This window comes from Ranitomeya imitator, chromosome 1 (assembly GCF_032444005.1).
Source record: "Ranitomeya imitator isolate aRanImi1 chromosome 1, aRanImi1.pri, whole genome shotgun sequence".
Lineage (NCBI taxonomy): Eukaryota > Metazoa > Chordata > Amphibia > Anura > Dendrobatidae > Ranitomeya > Ranitomeya imitator.
In genome coordinates this window covers 1,184,266,519-1,184,285,961 of record NC_091282.1, presented here as the reverse complement: position 1 = coordinate 1,184,285,961, position 19,443 = coordinate 1,184,266,519, and the positions used below count along the sequence as shown (strand labels likewise).

The window sequence follows — 19,443 nt, the reverse complement described above, 5'->3', positions numbered from 1 at the left end:
TTCATCTTTAATTTGGCGTTTTTTTGTGGGGGCTATTGGGGTATCATATGCATGTCATATATAGGAATGCAGATCAACTCTTTCCACAAAACGAAAGAAAACTATCTTGCTAATGCCACGTATGGAGGTAGTCAATGTGCAACCCTTTATAGAGGCTTGCAACATGAGGAGGAATATAAGCCAAGCCACAAATCCATCTACAGACTACTGGGTACTTGCCCCTCATCAGTGTAGAGAAGGTTTTCGATGGCCGAATGAGCTTCCCTTGACATGCCATGGTGGAAACAGGCACTAAATAGGGAGACCAGCAATGCTCCATGGGAAAATAAAGCAGATGAGGTCTCCTTAAAAAAGACAGCAAATCTCACCCACCATCTCACTAAAGCCGCCCAAATAGTCAATGTCAGATCCTTTCACAAGCCTTGCAGCATGACTTGAGATATTGGCCATCACAAGACAGCCATGTACACCCTTCTGGTGCAGGGTACTGACCCCATAAGTGTGGGGTGGGGGCTTGAATGGCTGGTTCTATAGGTCTGCAATAATGACAGGTCCATTGTAAATCTTATAGCCATAAAAAAAAAATTGAAATGTTGCAATGCCCTACACCAGATGTCTGTAATGCTGTGGTACCATTCTGTTTTCTAAACTCCTTTGTCTAAACTTATTACTACTTTCCGATGGTCCTACTTTTTGCGAGACGGTTACACAATCTGGAGGGATTGGGTGTTACCAATTTGAAATGTGATAGACATTCTAGGGCGAAGTACAATTTAGGTTTTCACGGCTGGTAGGGCTTTGTTCACATCACATTCTAGCAATACAAAGTCGGAGAGGTACTAAACGATGGCCGATCGGTAAATATGTACTTGTTGGTGGTCATTTCTGGTTACACAGGCCAACCGTGCTAAACGATGGCCACTGAATGATCTGTAATAAATTGTCCAGTGTGCATAGGCCACCGTTGTTCTCGGCAGCGTGAATCCCATTTACACAGTACAATGTGCTGCCGAGAACGATGATATTTGACACATGCCAAAAGATAATTTCACCAGATGAACGAGCGCGATCATTTCAGCATGTGATCAGCAGCCGGTTTACACTGTAAGATTATGGTGAAACGGTACAAGATACGGTAATCTTCCAGAGTAAATACACCTTAAAAGTGGCCATACTACACTTGAGATAGCCATTGGCCAACTATAGAACAGTAGAGATTATTATTATTATTTATTATTATAGCGCCATTTATTCCATGGCGCTTTACATGTGAGGAGGGGTATACATAATAAAAACAAGTACAATAATCTTAAACAATACAAGTCACAGCTGGTACAGGAGGAGAGAGGACCCTGCCCACGAAGGCTCACAATCTACAAGGGATGGGTGAGAATACAGTAGGCGAGGATAGAGCTGGTCATGCAGTGGTTTGGTCGATCGGTGGTTACTGCAGGTTGTAGGCTTGTCGGAAGAGGTGGGTCTTCAGGTTCTTTTTGAGATGAGAGAATACATTTGAAGGACCCGATTCCAGCAGCATTGTTTGTAGTCCATGGGTGCTGCATGGCCGCCCTGCAAACCTCCTTCTACCAACCTTATTCCCAGGTGCCACTTCTGATTTTGTAGGCCTGGTGTGATGTTGATTTGTAATCTGTGTGTATTGTGGATTGAAAACACAATATACATTTTTGGCAAAACCGGTTATCCAGAATCCAGACGCTTGATCCAACTTTTGCTGCTCATTTGGTTAAAAATAATGAAACTCAACATTCTAAAAAAAAATATGACAAAAACAGAGCACCTCACTTTATAACTTTGTTCTTTTTTTACTTGAATTGTACTTGTCATTTCACACAAGACATTTCAAAAAAGCCCAGTCTTGCTGCCATCAAACCCCACAACAACATAAAACCGGCTTTGGTAAACATACCAGTCTAATATGTCCATGAACTCTACGGATTCTCATGCTGTGTAATTTGTCATCCACTCTTTCTCATGGTTGATTCCACTTCACCAGAAATCTGTTAGCACTATAGGAGCTGGAACTTCCTTTCCTTGACTTCCCAGTACATATTGATCCTGTCATCATCCAATGGCTTGCCCGCCCTGATCTAGAAGCCCGCCTCACTTCCTCTAAGTCAAAGTATGATACCTACTAGACGACACTTGAGTGATTTTTTTTTTTTTAAGTGACAACATAGTTTATAAATAAAGTGATTTGCAGATTGTCTATGTATCACATTATTTAGGAAAGTGAGAAGGACGCTGAGTAATTAAAGTTATTCCAAACTAAACTACATGTAGAGGTGACTAACAGGGAGTTCCAGAGACATTCTTGACAAGATGGTAATGAAGCAAAGTTCTTTTCTACATTTTTTGGCTTGTTTTTTAGGGATAAGGATAGCAGTTCAAGTTACTGTAGGAGTTTTTTTTTCTAAGAGATTTTCCATGCATGCTATATTGATGACATACGCTTAGGGAACATTCACACAGCCTAATAAATTAGACCGTGATCGGAGCACAATGCACGGACTGGCCGGCGGCTCTGACAACCAAATGAAGCAGTCACATATCGGTTGGGAGACCTGCTGACCAGTCCAATCATTGAATTCTGATTTTGTTTCGATTTATACTATAAACTGAATGTGCTCTTAAGATGGGTCATGAATATAAAAATCAGTGGGGTTCCAACACACAGCACCCCCACCGGTCAGCATCCAGATGTGTACGTTGTATGTAGTGGGAGCAGTATGGCTCTGTACACTGTGTAGTGGTCGTTATGGAAGACTATAGCTCAGCCACTATTGATGTGAATGGGAGCTGATGTGCAGTACCTGCATCGGCCATTATGAGGTGTATTGAGCAGTGCCGTTTTGGCTCTGTATATCATTTACATTTGGCCGCCGTCGGAGCTAAAAAAAAAACAGCCGATTGGTGGGGTCCAAAGTGTCAGATGCTGGGCCATCAATAAAATGAAAGCCTGGGAAAAACTGTTTTCAGTTCCTTCCAAAGTAGAATTCCTATAAAGGACAATTCTGATATATTTGGACCAATTCTGACTACAGACAGCTAGCCGTAGATCCTGCAGATGTGCGGCTGCTCAGCATTAGGTGCTTTGTGGCCATGTCCGGACCAGTATATTTGTAACACAAGAATGGTGATCTCATACTTAAAGGGAAGCTGTGTATATAACCCCCAGGGTGTCCATGATCCAAAACCTCAGTCAACTTTTATCCAAAGAAGTGACTCGAAAATGGCTGATTCTTGTAACGTGTGCTCCAAGTAGTTAACACCATATGCTGAACTCATTTCTCGCGAGACTGTTATTCATCTTCGTTATCTGAGTGGTTTTACTTCTCCTTCTCGAAAAGAAATCCAGAATGCGAGGTCTCAGCTAGGCTTTTTATTTCCTATATTAGCCACTCAGAACTCTAGGTAAATTGTGATGGCAGACAGTATCATGGCCATCAAAATTAACCAAAGACAGATATAATGAGAGAAATTATATTATTAAGTTTGGAGCCACACGAGCGGGCCTGGAGACACACATGAGCAGGCCGCGAGACACACGAGCGGGCCGCGAGCCACACATGAGCGGGCTGCGAGACAAAAGTTGGAGACTCCTGTCCCAGTGTATTAAAATGACTTGGGTGCACACTGCGCTAGTGTGACCCGTTTAACGGACTACGTTACACCGCGGCATAACGCGGTGTAGCGCAGTCCGTTAACGCCGCCATTACTTTCAATGGCGGACGAATCGCTAGCGCACGCCCACAATGGGCGTGCGCTAGCGATGTGCCGTCATTGAGTGACGGACCCGAGACGCGGGCTACAGCGTTTAGGGTCACATTGCGTTAGGGCAATCCGTTTAGCGCTAGCGGATTGCGCTAACGCAATGTTTTTAAAGGGCTGCGTTTCGGGGTCACGTGAACGGACCTCGGGCGTGCCGCGGACGCTGCAAGCAGCGTCCGAGGCGTGCTACAAGAGACCGGCACATCGCTAGCGCGTGCCGAAAATGACATGCGCTAGCAATGCGCTGATAACATTGCGGGCAATGGGAGCGCTAACTGGCGCGTTGAACGGCGTTAATTTCTGGGTCAGTCACTGCTAGCGCACTGCTAGCGCAGATGGAGCTAGCAGATGCTCCATCTGCGCTAGCACAGTGCCAAAGTCGGCACTTGCGTTAGTGCAGTCCGTTTAACGGATATGTTGAACGGACTGCACAACGCAAGTGTGAACCTATTCCGGTGAGTGGATTAATTGCCTCGACTGTCTACATTCTGTACCAGAAATGTGAACAGAGCAATGATCACCTCAGTCTCCCAACTGCTCATATCTATAAAGCCCATTTTACCCAAAAGATGGTAAAAGTGTTCTCTTGGCATCTCTTAGGTCAGTATATTTCAGTATAGCTTTTCTTTTTCAAAACTATTTCATACAAGGACATCCATCAAAAATAAATATATGATGCATTATACTTTTTGGCCACTTTCGGGGTGGTATGTGAATAGTTGGGCAACTAACTAGGCTTTCATATACAGTGGACCACCGCTGAAAATGCACATCATGCAGTTTCAGTCTTCTTTTGTACTCGGTAGCACAAGCTCATCATGTATATCTCCGACCCGTAGAGGCCCCAGAATGACCTTTCCCATTAGCAGTACCATTAAAAGCATAAAAACAAGTCTAACCGCAAAGATAAATTGGCCTCGGGCCTCAATATATAGACACAAGGGACTATAACGTACAAAGAAAAGACTTTTCCTGCTCAAAGTTACATTTTTTCACTATGGCTCATGGCAGCCGTGTTATTACACTCCTTGAAAGACACGATCCAGTCATCAAAATCCACAAGAAGAAAGGATGACTAAACAGAACAAAAAAAAAAGGACTCTGACCTACCAGAGTGTGATAGATGGGCCTCAGCGTCACCGGCTTCTATGTTACAGGAAAGATATATATCTTGGTACCGTGTTAGCCAATAGATAGAAAAATATTTAGAATTGAGAGTCCTCAGTGGTTAACCACTGACGGCTTCTATGTTGTTATTCTTACAGTGACTGAACACTGTTTACGGGAACGAGATATTCTTATATCCTAGCTCCTAACACAAAAAGGCGAATGGAGGTTTTTGTCGATTGTTATCGTTGCCTAATTTTTATACAGGGGTTCCTAGTTTTATTAAAAAAAATAAATAAATAAAATGGACAGCACTGCTTCGTAACACAGCCTCCCGAGTGTTGAGCTGGACAACTTGGTAAGAAGCTGATTTTCCCAAGCAAAAGAAAAAAATTGGAAAGGTAATAAAAGTGTGGTCTCTGGGGATCCCACTGCGGTGCCCCCCGCCGCACCAATGATCACACCGAAAAAGGGTTCCGAATCCCCCAAATTTCATCTCCGCACTCTGGACTGATTGAAGCTGTGGTTAAACATGTTCACTGTGACTCTCTTCATTGTCTATGGAACTGACAAAGATAGACGCAGCAAGCATGTGGAGTGTGAGAATGAGGAGAAATGGGCGACTAGGCCCCTTGTTATCATTATGTAAATCCTGGATAATTCCCTTTAACAGAACATATTTTCTACTGTGGATTTTGCAGGTGTGCAGAAAATCCTTATTAATTTCAGCCAAAAAAATCTGCAAGTGATACATAATGATTTGCAGCAGATTTGGTCTTATATATTGCATATAAAATCTGCACCGTGGGTCACCGTCTACAGCATGCGGATGAGAATTTACCGAATCTTTGCTGCTACTGCAATATGCTTTGGATTTTTATCCCACAGACAGAAAATTTGCAAAGTATCATCCACTCGTGAGCGTACCCTAAAGTAACATAACATACACAGAGTTTATGGAAATCAACAGGTGTCTATTTGGTATATGATGGAGTCAAGTCCCAAAGAGCAAAGCTTTCTCTCAGCAGTAGCATTATGCTCGGAATATGGCAATTAGGGCATAGTGACAGTGGGTGTCCTGAAGGGACAACCCCTTTAACTACCATTTTCAGGGTATGTGCACCTCCAGACATTGGGCAATAATTGGCCCTTTACTTTTAGGTCTTCACTGTTCAGTAACTTTATACGGATTTCTCAGGGTGCAGTGCCCTTATGAGATTCCCTACAACACATCTAGGTGGAGGGGTGTTTTTAGGTCAAAGTTCTTCTCATACAAACCTGCAACTCTATTCTCCTTTAGAATGAGCTAAACCTTGTATTTTGAGATCCAGGAGGAGCTTGGGCAACAGCAGGAGCATAGATGGGTTTCCCTAAGCTTTGGAGGAGGGAGGCCATGGTTCTCTTTTCGTTATTTGCACTCCACCATCTTTACAGGCAAGATTCTGTCTGTAAAGGGAATCTGTCTGTCACACTGGTATCTCACACGTGTTATGAGTGCCGTCCTACTCACTGCGTTCACCGCTCTGCTCCTCCTAGTATCAGGCCATTGCACTAAACTGCCTCTTGCAATACTCCCAGCACTACTGCATCCTTATTCGGCTGAAGAATCTCCACTTGGCTATAGAGAGGTACAGCCAGACTCTGTAGGAATTTCACCAGCAGTGTCCTGCAAAGTTTTGCTTCCCTGGCCTATCCCCTCCCAGCAGGGGATATATTAGGCAGCCAGCCCCTCCCTCCAAATCTTGCTTAAACTTAGGTTCCTAGTGTCTCAGGTTGTCTCTTATAAATTGTCTAGGTGCCTGTTCGTTTTGGCTCTTCTGGCTAGGTTACTTGCTTTGTCTGATCTCTGGGCTCCCTACCCTGGCTTCGTATTCTGATCCTGTGCTGCCCGCCCTGACCTCTGGCTGTCTTACCACTTATCAGTCTCTATCCCTTGTGCTTCACATTTCTACCTTGACCCATAGGTTAGCTACTACAGGTCCAGACACTGCCCTGGAATGGCACCTGGTGACTACCCTAATTGCCGAAGCCTATCCTCACCATTAATGGCTCCAGTAAAAACAAGGTAGTCTCTTAGTCACACCCCTACAGGGTAAGGCTAGGTTCACATTGCGTTAGGGCAATCCGTTTAGCGCATACGCTAACGGACTGCGCTAACGCAATGTCCGCGCAGATGCCCGATCTGCGCTAGCGAGGAACGGACCTCGAACGCTCCAAGCAGCGTTCGAGGTTCGTCAGAAACTAACGGGACATCGCTAGCGCATGCCAAAAATGGCATACGTTAGCGATGAGTTAGTTACATTGCTGTCAATGGCAGCGCTAACGGACCCGTTACATTGCGTTAGTGGCGCTGTGCAACGGATCCAGTTAGCGTACTGTCACTAACGCAATGTGAACCTAGCAAAAGGTACCATTATTAGTGGCAGACCTGCTGGGCTCAGGGCAGTCAGTAAAGGGGTTAAAATGGATCTGTCGGAGATAGCGGGGAGAAGCAAAAGAAAAATAGTGATGGCAATGGCGTCCGTATAATGGGAAAGTACTCAGGCCAAACTTGCAGCAACTTCTGGGGAAATATATTGGCGGCCCTACCGATTTTGGAGAGGATATGTAATAGATTAACCCCTAGTGTGCAATTTGTTGAGTAGCATTTGCGTAAAAAAGAAACACAATCGAATAGCACAAAAGAAAACTGTTAACACCACGGAACACCACAAAGCTGCTACATATAGGAGAAGGTGAGAAAACCGAGCCCAATATACTGCAAACTGCAGCCTGTATAGGAAGAAATTCCAGGAAAAGAAAGAAAAACACCCAAACATTGACCCGGGGAGGGAGATAAGGAGCATCTGGAGTTCTGTACAGTCCTGGTTCCCATGACTCGCAGCTGTTCTCCCCATTGTTTGCCTCAAAGTGATGTGTTGTGTAATCTTCCCAAGTGCTGTAAGAAAGCGTTTATCACGGTGTCTCCGCTGTGCGCCAGGGCGTAAAATGGGCGACCATCAAAGGGTCTCATGTAGAACGCAGACGGCTCTTATTTATATCATAGGGGGAGTGACGGCAAATATTGGGAAATCTGGGCAGACATCATGTAGAAGGAGGGACCAGACCGTAACAATGCTTGGAACAGTAATAGACGATAGTACGGTTCCCTGGAGATAAAACTTACGTAAGACGGGGGTCTCACCACAACTTATTATCCAGCATCTTATTCTGGAGAAATATTAATTATTAACATGTTTTCCATTAGTGAATGGTAGCTAGTGCCATATCGGCTGGGAATATTGGGGCGTCCGTATACAGTATCAGCTACTTGCTGTATAGTGACTGCATCTAATGCAGCATAACATGATCGTACACGCATCGTCATAGAGTCAGTTTTAAAAGACAGAAAATTCTGAACATTATTATCATTGTGCATTTAGATCCATATGGAAAACAATAGAATAAATAATGTTATTAATATATGTTATTAATATTTTAGGGCAGGGTTGTGTCAGAACTCAATTAAGGCCATAAGACACATTAGATTAAAATTGATTATATAAATACAGTGGGGAAATTAAGAATTTGATCCACTGACAAAGTTTATCGAAGGTACACTTCAACTGTGAGAGACAGAATCTTAAAATAAAACATCCAGAAAATCACATTGTATGATTTTTATATAATTAATTGGTATTTTATTGCATGAAATACGTTTTTTTTTATACAATGGAAACTTAGTATTTGGTACAGAAATCTTTGTTTGCAAATACAGAGGTCAGAAATTTCCTGTAGTTCTTGACCAAGTTTGCAAACAGTGCAGCAGGGATTTTGGCCCACTCCTCCATACAGATCTTCTCCAGGTCTTTCAGGTTTCGGGACTGTCACTGGGCAACATTGAGTTTCAGCTCCATCCAAAGAATTTCTATTGGGTTCAGGTCTGGAGACTGGCTGGGCCACTCCAGGACCTTGAAATGCTGCTAACATAGCCACTCCTTGGTTGCCCTGGCTGTGTGTTTTGGGTAATTGTCATGCTGGAAGACCCATATTCAATGCTCTTACTGAGGGAAGGAGGTTGTTAGCCAAAATCTTGCGGTACATGACCTTATATATCTTACCCTCAATACAGTGCAGTCATCCTGTTTCCCTTTGTAGATAACCCCCCAAAAGTATGATGTTTTCCCACCATGCTTCACAGTTGGGATGATGTTCTTGGGGTTGTATTCATCCTTCTTCTTCCTCCAAACACGGCGAGTGGAGTTGATATCAAAAAGTTATATTTTGGTCTCATCTGATCACATGACCTTCTCCAATGCCTCCTCTGGATTATCCAGATTGTCATTGGCGAACTTGAAAACGGGTCAGGACATGTGCTGGCGTGAGCAGGGAGACAATGTGTGCCCTGCAGGATTTTAATCCATGACGGCGTAGCGTGTTACTAACGGTAATGTTTGAGACTGTGGTCCCAACTCTCTTCAGGTCATTGACCAGATCTTCCCATGTAGTTCTGGGCTAATTCCTGACCTTTCTCAGAATCATCCTTACCTCACAAGGCGAGATCCTGCATGGAGCCCCAGACCGAGGAATACTGACAGTCAACTTGTGTTTCTTCCATTTTCTAATTATTATGCTATGCCTACAGTTGTTCCTTTCTCACCAAGCTGCTTGCCTATCATCCTGTACCCCATCCCAGCCTTGTGCAGGTTTACAATTTTGTCCCTGGTGTCCTTAGACAGCTCTTTGGTATTGGCCAGGGTGGAGAGGTCGGACTGTGATTGATTGAGTGTGTGGACAGGAGCCTTTTATACAGATAACGAGTTCAAACAGGAGCAATTAATACCGGCAATGAGTGCAGAGAAGGAGGGCTTCTTAAAGAAAAACTAACAGGTCTGTGAGAGCCAGAATTCATGCTAGTTGGTAGGTGATCAAATACTTATTTCATGCAATAAAATGTAAGTTAATTATTCTAAAAAAATCATACAATGAGATTTTACTGATTTTATTTCTAGATTCTGTCTCTCACAGGTGAAGTGTACCTATGATAAAAAATATAGACCTCTCCATTCTATGTAGGTGGGAAAACTTGCAATATCGGAAGTGTATCGTATACTTATTCTCCCCACTGTATAGAGTGGGCCTCAGGACTCTCTTGGGACAGACGGTCTCAGGAAGAACAGCATGGGAAATGTGATTGTAACCCTTGAACTCTTTGTTCTCAAAGGAGATGAGTGTAGTATGGCAGTAACTTACTCTGCTCTCTCCATTAAAAACACATGAACGCTCGGCAGAGATGAGCATTCAAAGGATTTCGGCAGACAGTTATCTATACTCGGTGTGAGGGATCCTTTACAAGTCAGGCTGCCACAGTAGACAAGAATAGCAAAGGAACATTTACTCATCATTAAAATCTAAACAAGTTATGAAAATAGCAAAGTCCGCTCCTGGATCCCCCTTACTACTCTTCCTGCCCTTGCAGGCATTTACTTCCTGGAGAGCCTGGGCTGGGGCGATCTGAAGAGGTGGAGCTGCTGGAGGAGGGGTGCAACGAACCAATCAGAAGCCAGGGGATCTACCGCAGCCTACCATAGACTCTCCGCAGCCACTACGTAGCTTGCCTATCTTGCCGCCAGCGCCAGGCCCTGCTTTCTTCTCCAAAGACCACCTCCCTTAGCTGTAATTAATGCCAGGTTTCTCAACTAACACATAAAACTCCTTTGACATCATCATCCAAGGCCTTTCAAGGGGTAGGATTTCACACCCTAAATTATTTATATATATCTGCAGCTCTTTCAAAGACAGCAATACAGTTACAGTCCGTTCCTCCGTTACTGAGAAATCTGTTTTTTAATTGATAAGCGAATGAGGCTGGAGGGCTATAGTAGATCTGAATACTTTGTCACTCCAGCTCTATTCCTCACCCATCACCGCCCCGTCCTGTTTGACTGATGGCTCTTTTGCCTGAAGTGAAAAAGCACAGAGGCTGTTAATTACCATATATACACTAGAGTATAAGCCGACCCGAGTATAAGTCGAGGCACTTAATTTTGCCACGGAAAACTGGGTAAGCTTATTGACTCGAGTATAAGACCGGTATGCATTGTCCCCTCATCCCTATCCCGGTATGCGTGGTTCCCCTTATCCTGTCCTGGAATGTGGCTCCCCCTGTTATATGCACGGCTCCCCAGTCCCATTCTTGTATGCATGGTGGTTCGTCTCCCCCGGTCCCATCCTTGCATACATGGCTCGGCTCCCCCGGTCCCATCCCTGCATACATGGCTTGGCTCCCCCGGTCCCATCCTTGTATGCTCGGCTCCCCTCGGTCCCATCCCTGTATGCTCGGCTCCCCCCGGTCCCATCCTTGTATGCTCGGCTCCCCCCGGTCCCTTCCTTATATGCTCGGCTCCCCCAGTCCCATCCTTGTATGCTCGGCTCCCCCGATCCCATCCTTGTATGCTCGGCTCCCCCGATCCCATCCTTGTATGCTCGGCTCCCCCAGTCCCATCCTTGTGTGCTTGGCTTCCCCGTTCCCTTCCTTATATGCTCGGCTCCCCCAGTCCCATCCTTGTATGCTCGGCTCCCCCCGGTCCCTTCCTTATATGCTCGGCTCCCCCAGTCCCATTCTTGTATGCAAGGCTCCCCTGATCCCATCCTTGTATGCATGGCTTCCCCGATCCCATCCTTGTATGCTCGGCTCCCCCGGTCCCATCTTTGCATGCTTGGCTCCCCCGATCCCATCCTTGTATGCTCGGCTCCCCCAGTCCCATCCTTGTGTGCTCGGCTTCCCCGTTCCCTTCCTTATATGCTTGGCTCCCCCAGTCCCATCCTTGTATGCTCGGCTTCCCCGGTCCCATCTTTGTATGCACGGCTCCCCCCCAGTCCCTTCCTTATATGCTCGGCTCCCCCAGTCCCATCCTTGTATGCTCGGCTCCCCCGGTCCCATCCTTGTATGCTTGGCTCCCCCCCGTTCCCTTCCTTATATGCTCGGCTCCCCCAGTCCCATCTTTGTGTGCTCGGCTCCCCCGGTCCCAACCTTGCTGGCTTGGCTCCCCCGATCCCATCCTTGTATGCTCGGCTCCCCCGATCCCATCCTTGTATGCTCGGCTCCCCCGATCCCATCCTTGTATGCTCGGCTCCCCCAGTCCCATCCTTGTGTGCTCGGCTCCCCCAGTCCCATCCTTATATGCTTGGCTCCCCGAGTCCCATCCTTGTATGCTCGGCTCCCCCAGTCCCATCCTTGTATGCTCGGCTCCCCCGGTCCCATCCTTGCATGCTTGGCTCCCCCGATCCCATCCTTGTATGCTCGGCTCCCCCAGTCCCATCCTTGTGTGCTTGGCTTCCCCGTTCCCTTCCTTATATGCTCGGCTCCCCCAGTCCCATCCTTGTGTGCTTGGCTTCCCCGTTCCCTTCCTTATATGCTCGGCTCCCCCAGTCCCATCCTTGTATGCTCGGCTCCCCCCGGTCCCTTCCTTATATGCTTGGCTCCCCCAGTCCCATTCTTGTATGCAAGGCTCCCCTGATCCCATCCTTGTATGCATGGCTTCCCCGATCCCATCCTTGTATGCTCGGCTCCCCCGGTCCCATCTTTGCATGCTTGGCTCCCCCGATCCCATCCTTGTATGCTCGGCTCCCCCAGTCCCATCCTTGTGTGCTCGGCTTCCCCGTTCCCTTCCTTATATGCTCGGCTCCCCCAGTCCCATCCTTGTATGCTCGGCTTCCCCGGTCCCATCTTTGTATGCTCGGCTCCCCCCGGTCCCTTCCTTAAATGCTCGGCTCCCCCAGTCCCATTCTTGTATGCAAGGCTCCCCTGATCCCATCCTTGTATGCATGGCTTCCCCGATCCCATCCTTGTATGCTCGGCTCCCCCGGTCCCATCCTTGCATGCTTGGCTCCCCCGATCCCATCCTTGTATGCTCGGCTCCCCCAGTCCCATCCTTGTGTGCTTGGCTTCCCCGTTCCCTTCCTTATATGCTCGGCTCCCCCAGTCCCATCCTTGTATGCTCAGCTCCCCCCGGTCCCTTCCTTATATGCTCAGCTCCCCCAGTCCCATTCTTGTATGCAAGGCTCCCCTGATCCCATCCTTGTATGCATGGCTTCCCCGATCCCATCCTTGTATGCTCGGCTCCCCCGGTCCCATCTTTGCATGCTTGGCTCCCCCGATCCCATCCTTGTATGCTCGGCTCCCCCAGTCCCATCCTTGTGTGCTCGGCTTCCCCGTTCCCTTCCTTATATGCTCGGCTCCCCCAGTCCCATCCTTGTATGCTCGGCTTCCCCGGTCCCATCTTTGTATGCACGGCTCCCCCCCAGTCCCTTCCTTATATGCTCGGCTCCCCCAGTCCCATCCTTGTATGCTCGGCTCCCCCGGTCCCATCCTTGTATGCTTGGCTCCCCCCCGTTCCCTTCCTTATATGCTCGGCTCCCCCAGTCCCATCTTTGTGTGCTCGGCTCCCCCGGTCCCAACCTTGCTGGCTTGGCTCCCCCGATCCCATCCTTGTATGCTCGGCTCCCCCAGTCCCATCCTTGTGTGCTCGGTTCCCCCGGTCCCATCTTTGTATGCATGGCTCCCCTGTCCTCCCCCGTCATACTCACCCTCCTCGCTCCGTCGCTGAATGTCTCTGCATCTCCATTGTCCCGGAACGGCAGTTCTTCCTGTGCTCAGCAGTCACGGGGTACCGCTCATTAAGGTCATGAATATGAGCTCCACGCCTATTGGAGTGGAGTCGTCTCCATATTCATCACCTTAATGAGCGGTACCACGAGACCGCTGAGCACAGGAACAGGAAAGAGCCGCCGGCGCCGGGACAGAGATGCAGGGATGGAGATGCAGCAACGGAGGGTGAGTATTGATGTCTTCTGGAAGCCGGCGGCTGCAGCTGTCACTGTGCGACAGCCGCCGGCTCCCCGCTCCCCATCCGGCTTTCTGGACCATGACTCGTGTATAAGCCGAGGGAGGCGTTTTCAGCGCAAAAAATGTGCTGAAAATCTCGGCTTATACATGAGTATATACGGTAAGTAGGAAGAGGTGACATTAGATGGGGAACAGAGCTGGAGTGACAAAAGTCTCAGATCTACAAATAGGTATTCAGCCACATATGCATATCAATTAAGAAAAACTGATTTCTCAGTAACAGAGGAATGGACTGGTCATATAAAGGTATTGCTGGAATTGTATTTATCTATATAACTAGTTTAGGGTGTGAAATAATGCTGACAGAATCACTTTAAAGCCAATTAAGACAGCTGCTGTATGTGCAGTCTGAGTATTCAGTAGCTGTGTATTAAGCTACCATGTTTACTTTCTGAGTTTTGTTTTACCATCCATTTTTCTCAGCTGGCTAGTCATCTGCAAACTCTTGCTTATCATCTATCTGCACTCAGCCCTTAAATCACACCAGTGGTTAACCATTTGTCTGATGTATGCATAACTAACTCTTCTCTGCTAATACTGGTGCTGTTCACGCTATAAAGTTGAAGCACCAGTGTATAATCTTTTCTGCAAGCAATTGGCCAGGGTGCCTGTTATTCACTCCCGCCTGTGGTTAAACATTCAATTGCTGATTACACACATCTCTGCACTGACCATCTACCTGCTGATTGCATACAACTCTGCTATTAAAGAGAACCTGTCATCAGGATCACACATGTTAAACTAAAGGTATGGGCATAAAGGTGCCGTTATACTGATTTTATAGGGAGCCTTCAGTGTAGAAGTCAGCAGCCAGGTTGTTGTTTAATTATTATTAGCAGTTTGGGTGCAATAAGTGCTTTGTGCATCGGGGCAGTACTGTGGGGCGGGATGGGGGTAGGGTCTTCGGCTCTGCCATGGCCCCTCCGCTGCCTCTGGTGTTCCCATCTTCTTACTGTTTGAAATTTTGCGCCAGCGCTGTCCTAACCAATTATGAGCCAAGATCTCCATCTCAAGCGGTAAGGATGGTGCCAGCATAAAAAAAAAAGAGATATGGGAGGCAGCGGAGGGAGCAAAGCACGAAGACCCCACCACAGTCCTGCCCCGATGCACAAGAGCTTATTGCACCCAAACTTCTATGTCATTTTTGATTAGACAGTCCCTTTAATATATATATATATATTTGTTTAATTTCCCTGCAATCCAGAAAGAATATTATGTCAGTGCGTATCCTCCTGAGAATCCAAAAATGAATAAACATTAGGGGGGTACTGTCCGATATTAAAGGGGATGTCCCATCAGATGCATATATGTCCAAGTGCACAAATGCGTATGGCCGTCATACAGGGTCGCGCCTCGATTTCTAGTCAGCATGATCATGTGTTACATATTTGGTCCTTGAGTGAAATCAGAAAATCTGTAGTGGAACGACAGCGTCTTCTCTGAGAAATAACATGGGAGCGCCGAGGGCTCTAAAGACATTATCTCACGAGATCATGAAGATTCCACTAAGAACGCTCCAATTACAGAAACTATACAGGGTAATCTAATTGTATAAATCTGCTCGTTATGCCGAACAACAGATGACACGAGAAGGAACCTCAGACACCGGCTGTGGAAATGGTGGAGAAAAAAAACCCATAGACGATCAGGGTGTGAAGTTTATAAAACCCCCGGAGAATTCTAGTGATATCACTGCAAGGGAAACACAGGACTCCTCCTGGACATATCCAGCAATCCTCCGTGGGCTGGCGAGGCCGATCACCACACCAGGGGGTATCGCCGGCACTGGAGAATCCTGACAGCATGCATTGTGCGCAATGTGAGGATTCACAAGTGTGCAGTGACATAGAGTGACAGCAGACTTGCGTGCCAAAGTAAACAACCCATTAAAGGCTGGAGGTCATATTGAAGTAATAGTACATTTTAATGTGTGCCTGTCTTTTCACACATAACCTGCAGAAAAAAAATGATTTCGCTGATGTCCTTCAACATGGTGATACTACTTTTGATGAACGTATCAATCTAGTATGCCCAGGAACTGTCCCGTAACTTGCCATACAGTCCTCTGTAGTGGGTGGTTACTTTTCAGCAGCATTCTGCCAACACTATAGGAACTGGAACATCCTTTCCCTCACAATGGCTTCTGCTTGTCAGCCCCAAACTGAAAGCCATCCTCCCTGCTGTGCCCATATACAGTCTGATACACAGGAGAATAGAAGCAGAGAGACAAAGACCTGCCCCACATCCTGTAATCATTCTGCATCTCTGCTACTAGAGGCCGATTACACTTGACAACAGGCAAGTTACCCAAGTGGCCGGCACGCTGGAGTGATCTTTAAGGCTATGTGCCCACGTTGCAGAATGTCAGCAGAATTTTCCTGATCAAAACTGGACTCTTTTCACAGGAAATCCGCTCGCGTTTTTTTTTCTCCGGAGCGTCCCAAAACAATTATATAGCAGCAAAATCGCCGAAATTCCACAAAATTAATGAACATGCTGTGTTTTTTTTTCCACGATGCGTTTTTTTCGCGGAACAAAACACAGCATGGGCACAACAATGCGGAATTCCATTAAAAATAATGGGATGCGTTTTGTAAGCGTTTTCAACGTGAAAAAAAACACGTAAAAAACGCAAAGTGTGCACATAGCCTTAAGATTAGGGTTAGGACAACTTAATTTGTAAGTTAAGGAGTCTGGCTTCTCTCATCTACAGATCTGACCCGTTTTAGCCCCTTTACCCCAATCTTTCGCCTCCCCATTACCTGCAGAGTCCAGGCACTCTCTGACGGTGCTGGCAGTAAACTTCTGTTTCGTGATTGTCTTGTAATCATTGAGGAAATGTATGGAGCCCAGAGGAGATTCGCAAGGGACAAGATCTGCTAAAAAATAATCAATAATTAGAGACTAAACCCAGCCGTGAAGTATGGAGTCCACAACGTGCTCCACCAGAGAAGACAAAAATGACTTTAGCCCAGAAAAACTGCACTTTCCTCTCCGTCGTTACACGAGAAGCTGCCAGCTGTAGTTGGAAGATGGAAGATGTGACTTGGCCATCTTCTTACAATGCCCCACACAAGACCATCTTGTAGGCTCTCATAAATCATGAGCGCTTGGAGCAGGGAGATATTCTAGCATTTCAGAAATTGTGAGAATTATGTGTCTGAGTATTGATCGGGTGAAAGAAGAGCGGCCAGGAGAATAGGGGGGATTCTTGTACCCCACTAATCATAGCTTTATGCCATACAAATCTTTTATAGGGAAATCCATTAGAGGGAGTCTGTCAGCCCAACTAACCACACAGCCGTATTCAATTAGTTCTCCCAGTTAGAAAAATGACAGCCCTAGTGTGCCCATAACGAGTGCTTTCTGGAGAGAAGACTGTGTACATGCGCCAACTGTTAGTGCGGATCAGAGCTTGCGCAAGTGAACACCCACAGGCCTCTGTCACCTCTACTCTACACCGGGGCGAAGAGCACATAGACCTTTCTCATTTCTGCAGAGGCCACATGTTAGAGCGCTCTCATGAGAGTGGTCTGAGTACGCAGCTCCTTTATAGTGAGTAGCCACAGCAAAGAGAGGGCTGTGTGCACCACTCCAGTGTAGCGAGCGTCTACAACAAAGGGCTGTGTGCACCACTCCAGTGTAGCGAGCGTCTACAACAAAGGGCTGTGTGCACCACTCCAGGGTAGAGAGCGTCTACAACAAAGGGCTGTGTGCACCACTCCAGTGTAGCGAGCGTCTACAACAAAGGGCTGTGTGCACCACTCCAGGGTAGAGAGCAGCTGCATCAAAGGGCTGTGTGCACCACTCCAGTGTAGAGAGCGGCTGCAGCAAAGAGTTGTGTGCTCCACTCCAGTGTAGAGAGCAGTTGCAACAAAGAGTTGTGTGCACCACTCCAGTGTAGAGAGCAGCTGCATCAAAGGGCTGTGTGCACCACTCCAGTGTAGAGAGCAGCTGCATCAAAGGGCTGTGTGTACCACTCCAGTGTAGAGAGCGGTTGCAACAAAGAGTTGTGTGCACCACTATAGTGTAGTGAGCGGCTGCAACAAAGAGTTGTGTGCACCACTCCAGTATAGTGAGCGGCTGCAACAAAGAGTTGTGTGCACCACTCCAGTGTAGTGAGCGGCTGCAGCAAAGGGCTGTGTGCACCACTCCAGTGTAGAGAGCGGCTGCAGCAAAGAGTTATGTGCACCACTCCAGTGTAATGAGCGGCTGCAGCAAAGAGTTGTGTGCACCACTCCAGTGTAATGAGCGGCTGCAGCAAAGAGTTGTGTACACCACTCCAGTGTAGTGAGCGGCTGCAGCAAAGAGTTGTGTACACCACTCCAGTGTAGTGAGCGGCTGCAACAAAGAGTTGTGTGCACCACTCCAGTGTAGAGAGCGGCTGCAGCAAAGGGCTGTGTGCACCACTCCAGTGTAGTGAGCGGCTGCAGCAAAGAGTTATGTGCACCACTCCAGTGTAATGAGCGGCTGCAGCAAAGAGTTGTGTGCACCACTCCAGTGTAGAGAGCGGCTGCAGCAAAGAGTTGTGTGCACCACTCCAGTGTAATGAGCGGCTGGAACAAAGATGATTTACTTATGAATTTTGATAATTTTAATAGAGGCCAAGTCCCCCATATATCGGCGTAGTTAATTGGTGGCTGACATACTCCCTTTATAGAAAGAACCGGTATAAGGATGTAGCAGTGCTGAAGTTGTGAATGCTTCGGTGCGGCGTTGCGGATGCACTGGGATGTGGACACTGACCTTCATGTATAGAGTGGACGAGACCCAGTAGATAGTTGCTGGTTTGTTGAAGCAGGACATTATTGTCTCCTTCGTACGTGCAGTTTGGATCGTTGTCATTGCGGATGTCACCTAAACGATTCACTGCAAACAGAAAAATAAACGGTTATGGATTGTGTCTCCATGGTTACAGACTATTCTGCTACATCCGAATTCTGCTCATCGGTGAAGATGCTGGACCCCCTACCGATCTGATATGTTTAATGTTACTGACAATTACTGGGACGGACTTTCCATATTAAAAGAAAAAAAAATTGTTTTATTTTTTTCATAAACCAATAATAAGCTTTGAAATACATCTTATCAGAGAAATCCGCTTCTTTCTCCCCCAGGACTGATCTTTCATTCTCAAAATTGTCAATTCACGGGTACAATCTGCCATCGGTGAAAACAGACTTTCCCATTACTGAGATAGGAGATGACAGTTGGTGCCCATGAAGTTCTATGGAGAAGTGTCGGCCTCTAGCTCCTCCCTCCTTACATAGAATTCTATGATCTTCTATCTCCGGAATGGGGAAGTCTCTCTTCACCAATCACGGAATTGAGAGATAAAGATCAGTCCAGGAGGAGAAAGAAGCAGATTTCTCTGATAAGACATATTACGACGTTTCTTATTTTCGTGTGTACTATTGATTTATGAAATAAAAATTAAAATGACGGCTACTCTTTAAAGTTACAACCAAGATACATTTTATCTTCAAAGTTCAGGTTAAAAGTTTATCGGAATCTTCCCCGCAGCTGGAGCTTATAATTGGATGTGACTTTCTTCAGACAAAGCCCCGTGTCTTATCACCTGCCCGTCAGGAGCAGACGCATCCAGTAATCCCGAATTACATCTTGGAATTTTTCTGAACGATGACTGATAATCTGTGAGG

At 46.7% G+C, this 19,443-nt stretch overlaps 1 protein-coding gene across 4 annotated transcripts in view; it reads right to left on the bottom strand.

The window, feature by feature from the left end:
* ACOX3 (acyl-CoA oxidase 3, pristanoyl) overlaps nt 1-19,443 on the bottom strand; it is a 127,360-nt gene that overhangs the window by 30,325 nt on the left and 77,592 nt on the right. For 2 of the 4 annotated variants that reach the window (XM_069744766.1, XM_069744765.1), the window contains exons 12-13: nt 18,530-18,652; nt 16,546-16,659 (exon numbers count right to left, since the gene is read on the bottom strand). In XM_069744766.1, the coding sequence (XP_069600867.1) occupies nt 16,546-16,659; nt 18,530-18,652 (237 nt within the window). Of the gene's footprint in view, nt 1-16,545; nt 16,663-18,529; nt 18,653-19,443 lie in introns of all 4 variants that reach the window. The other 2 variants (XM_069744764.1, XM_069744763.1) reach the window with 1 other exon arrangement.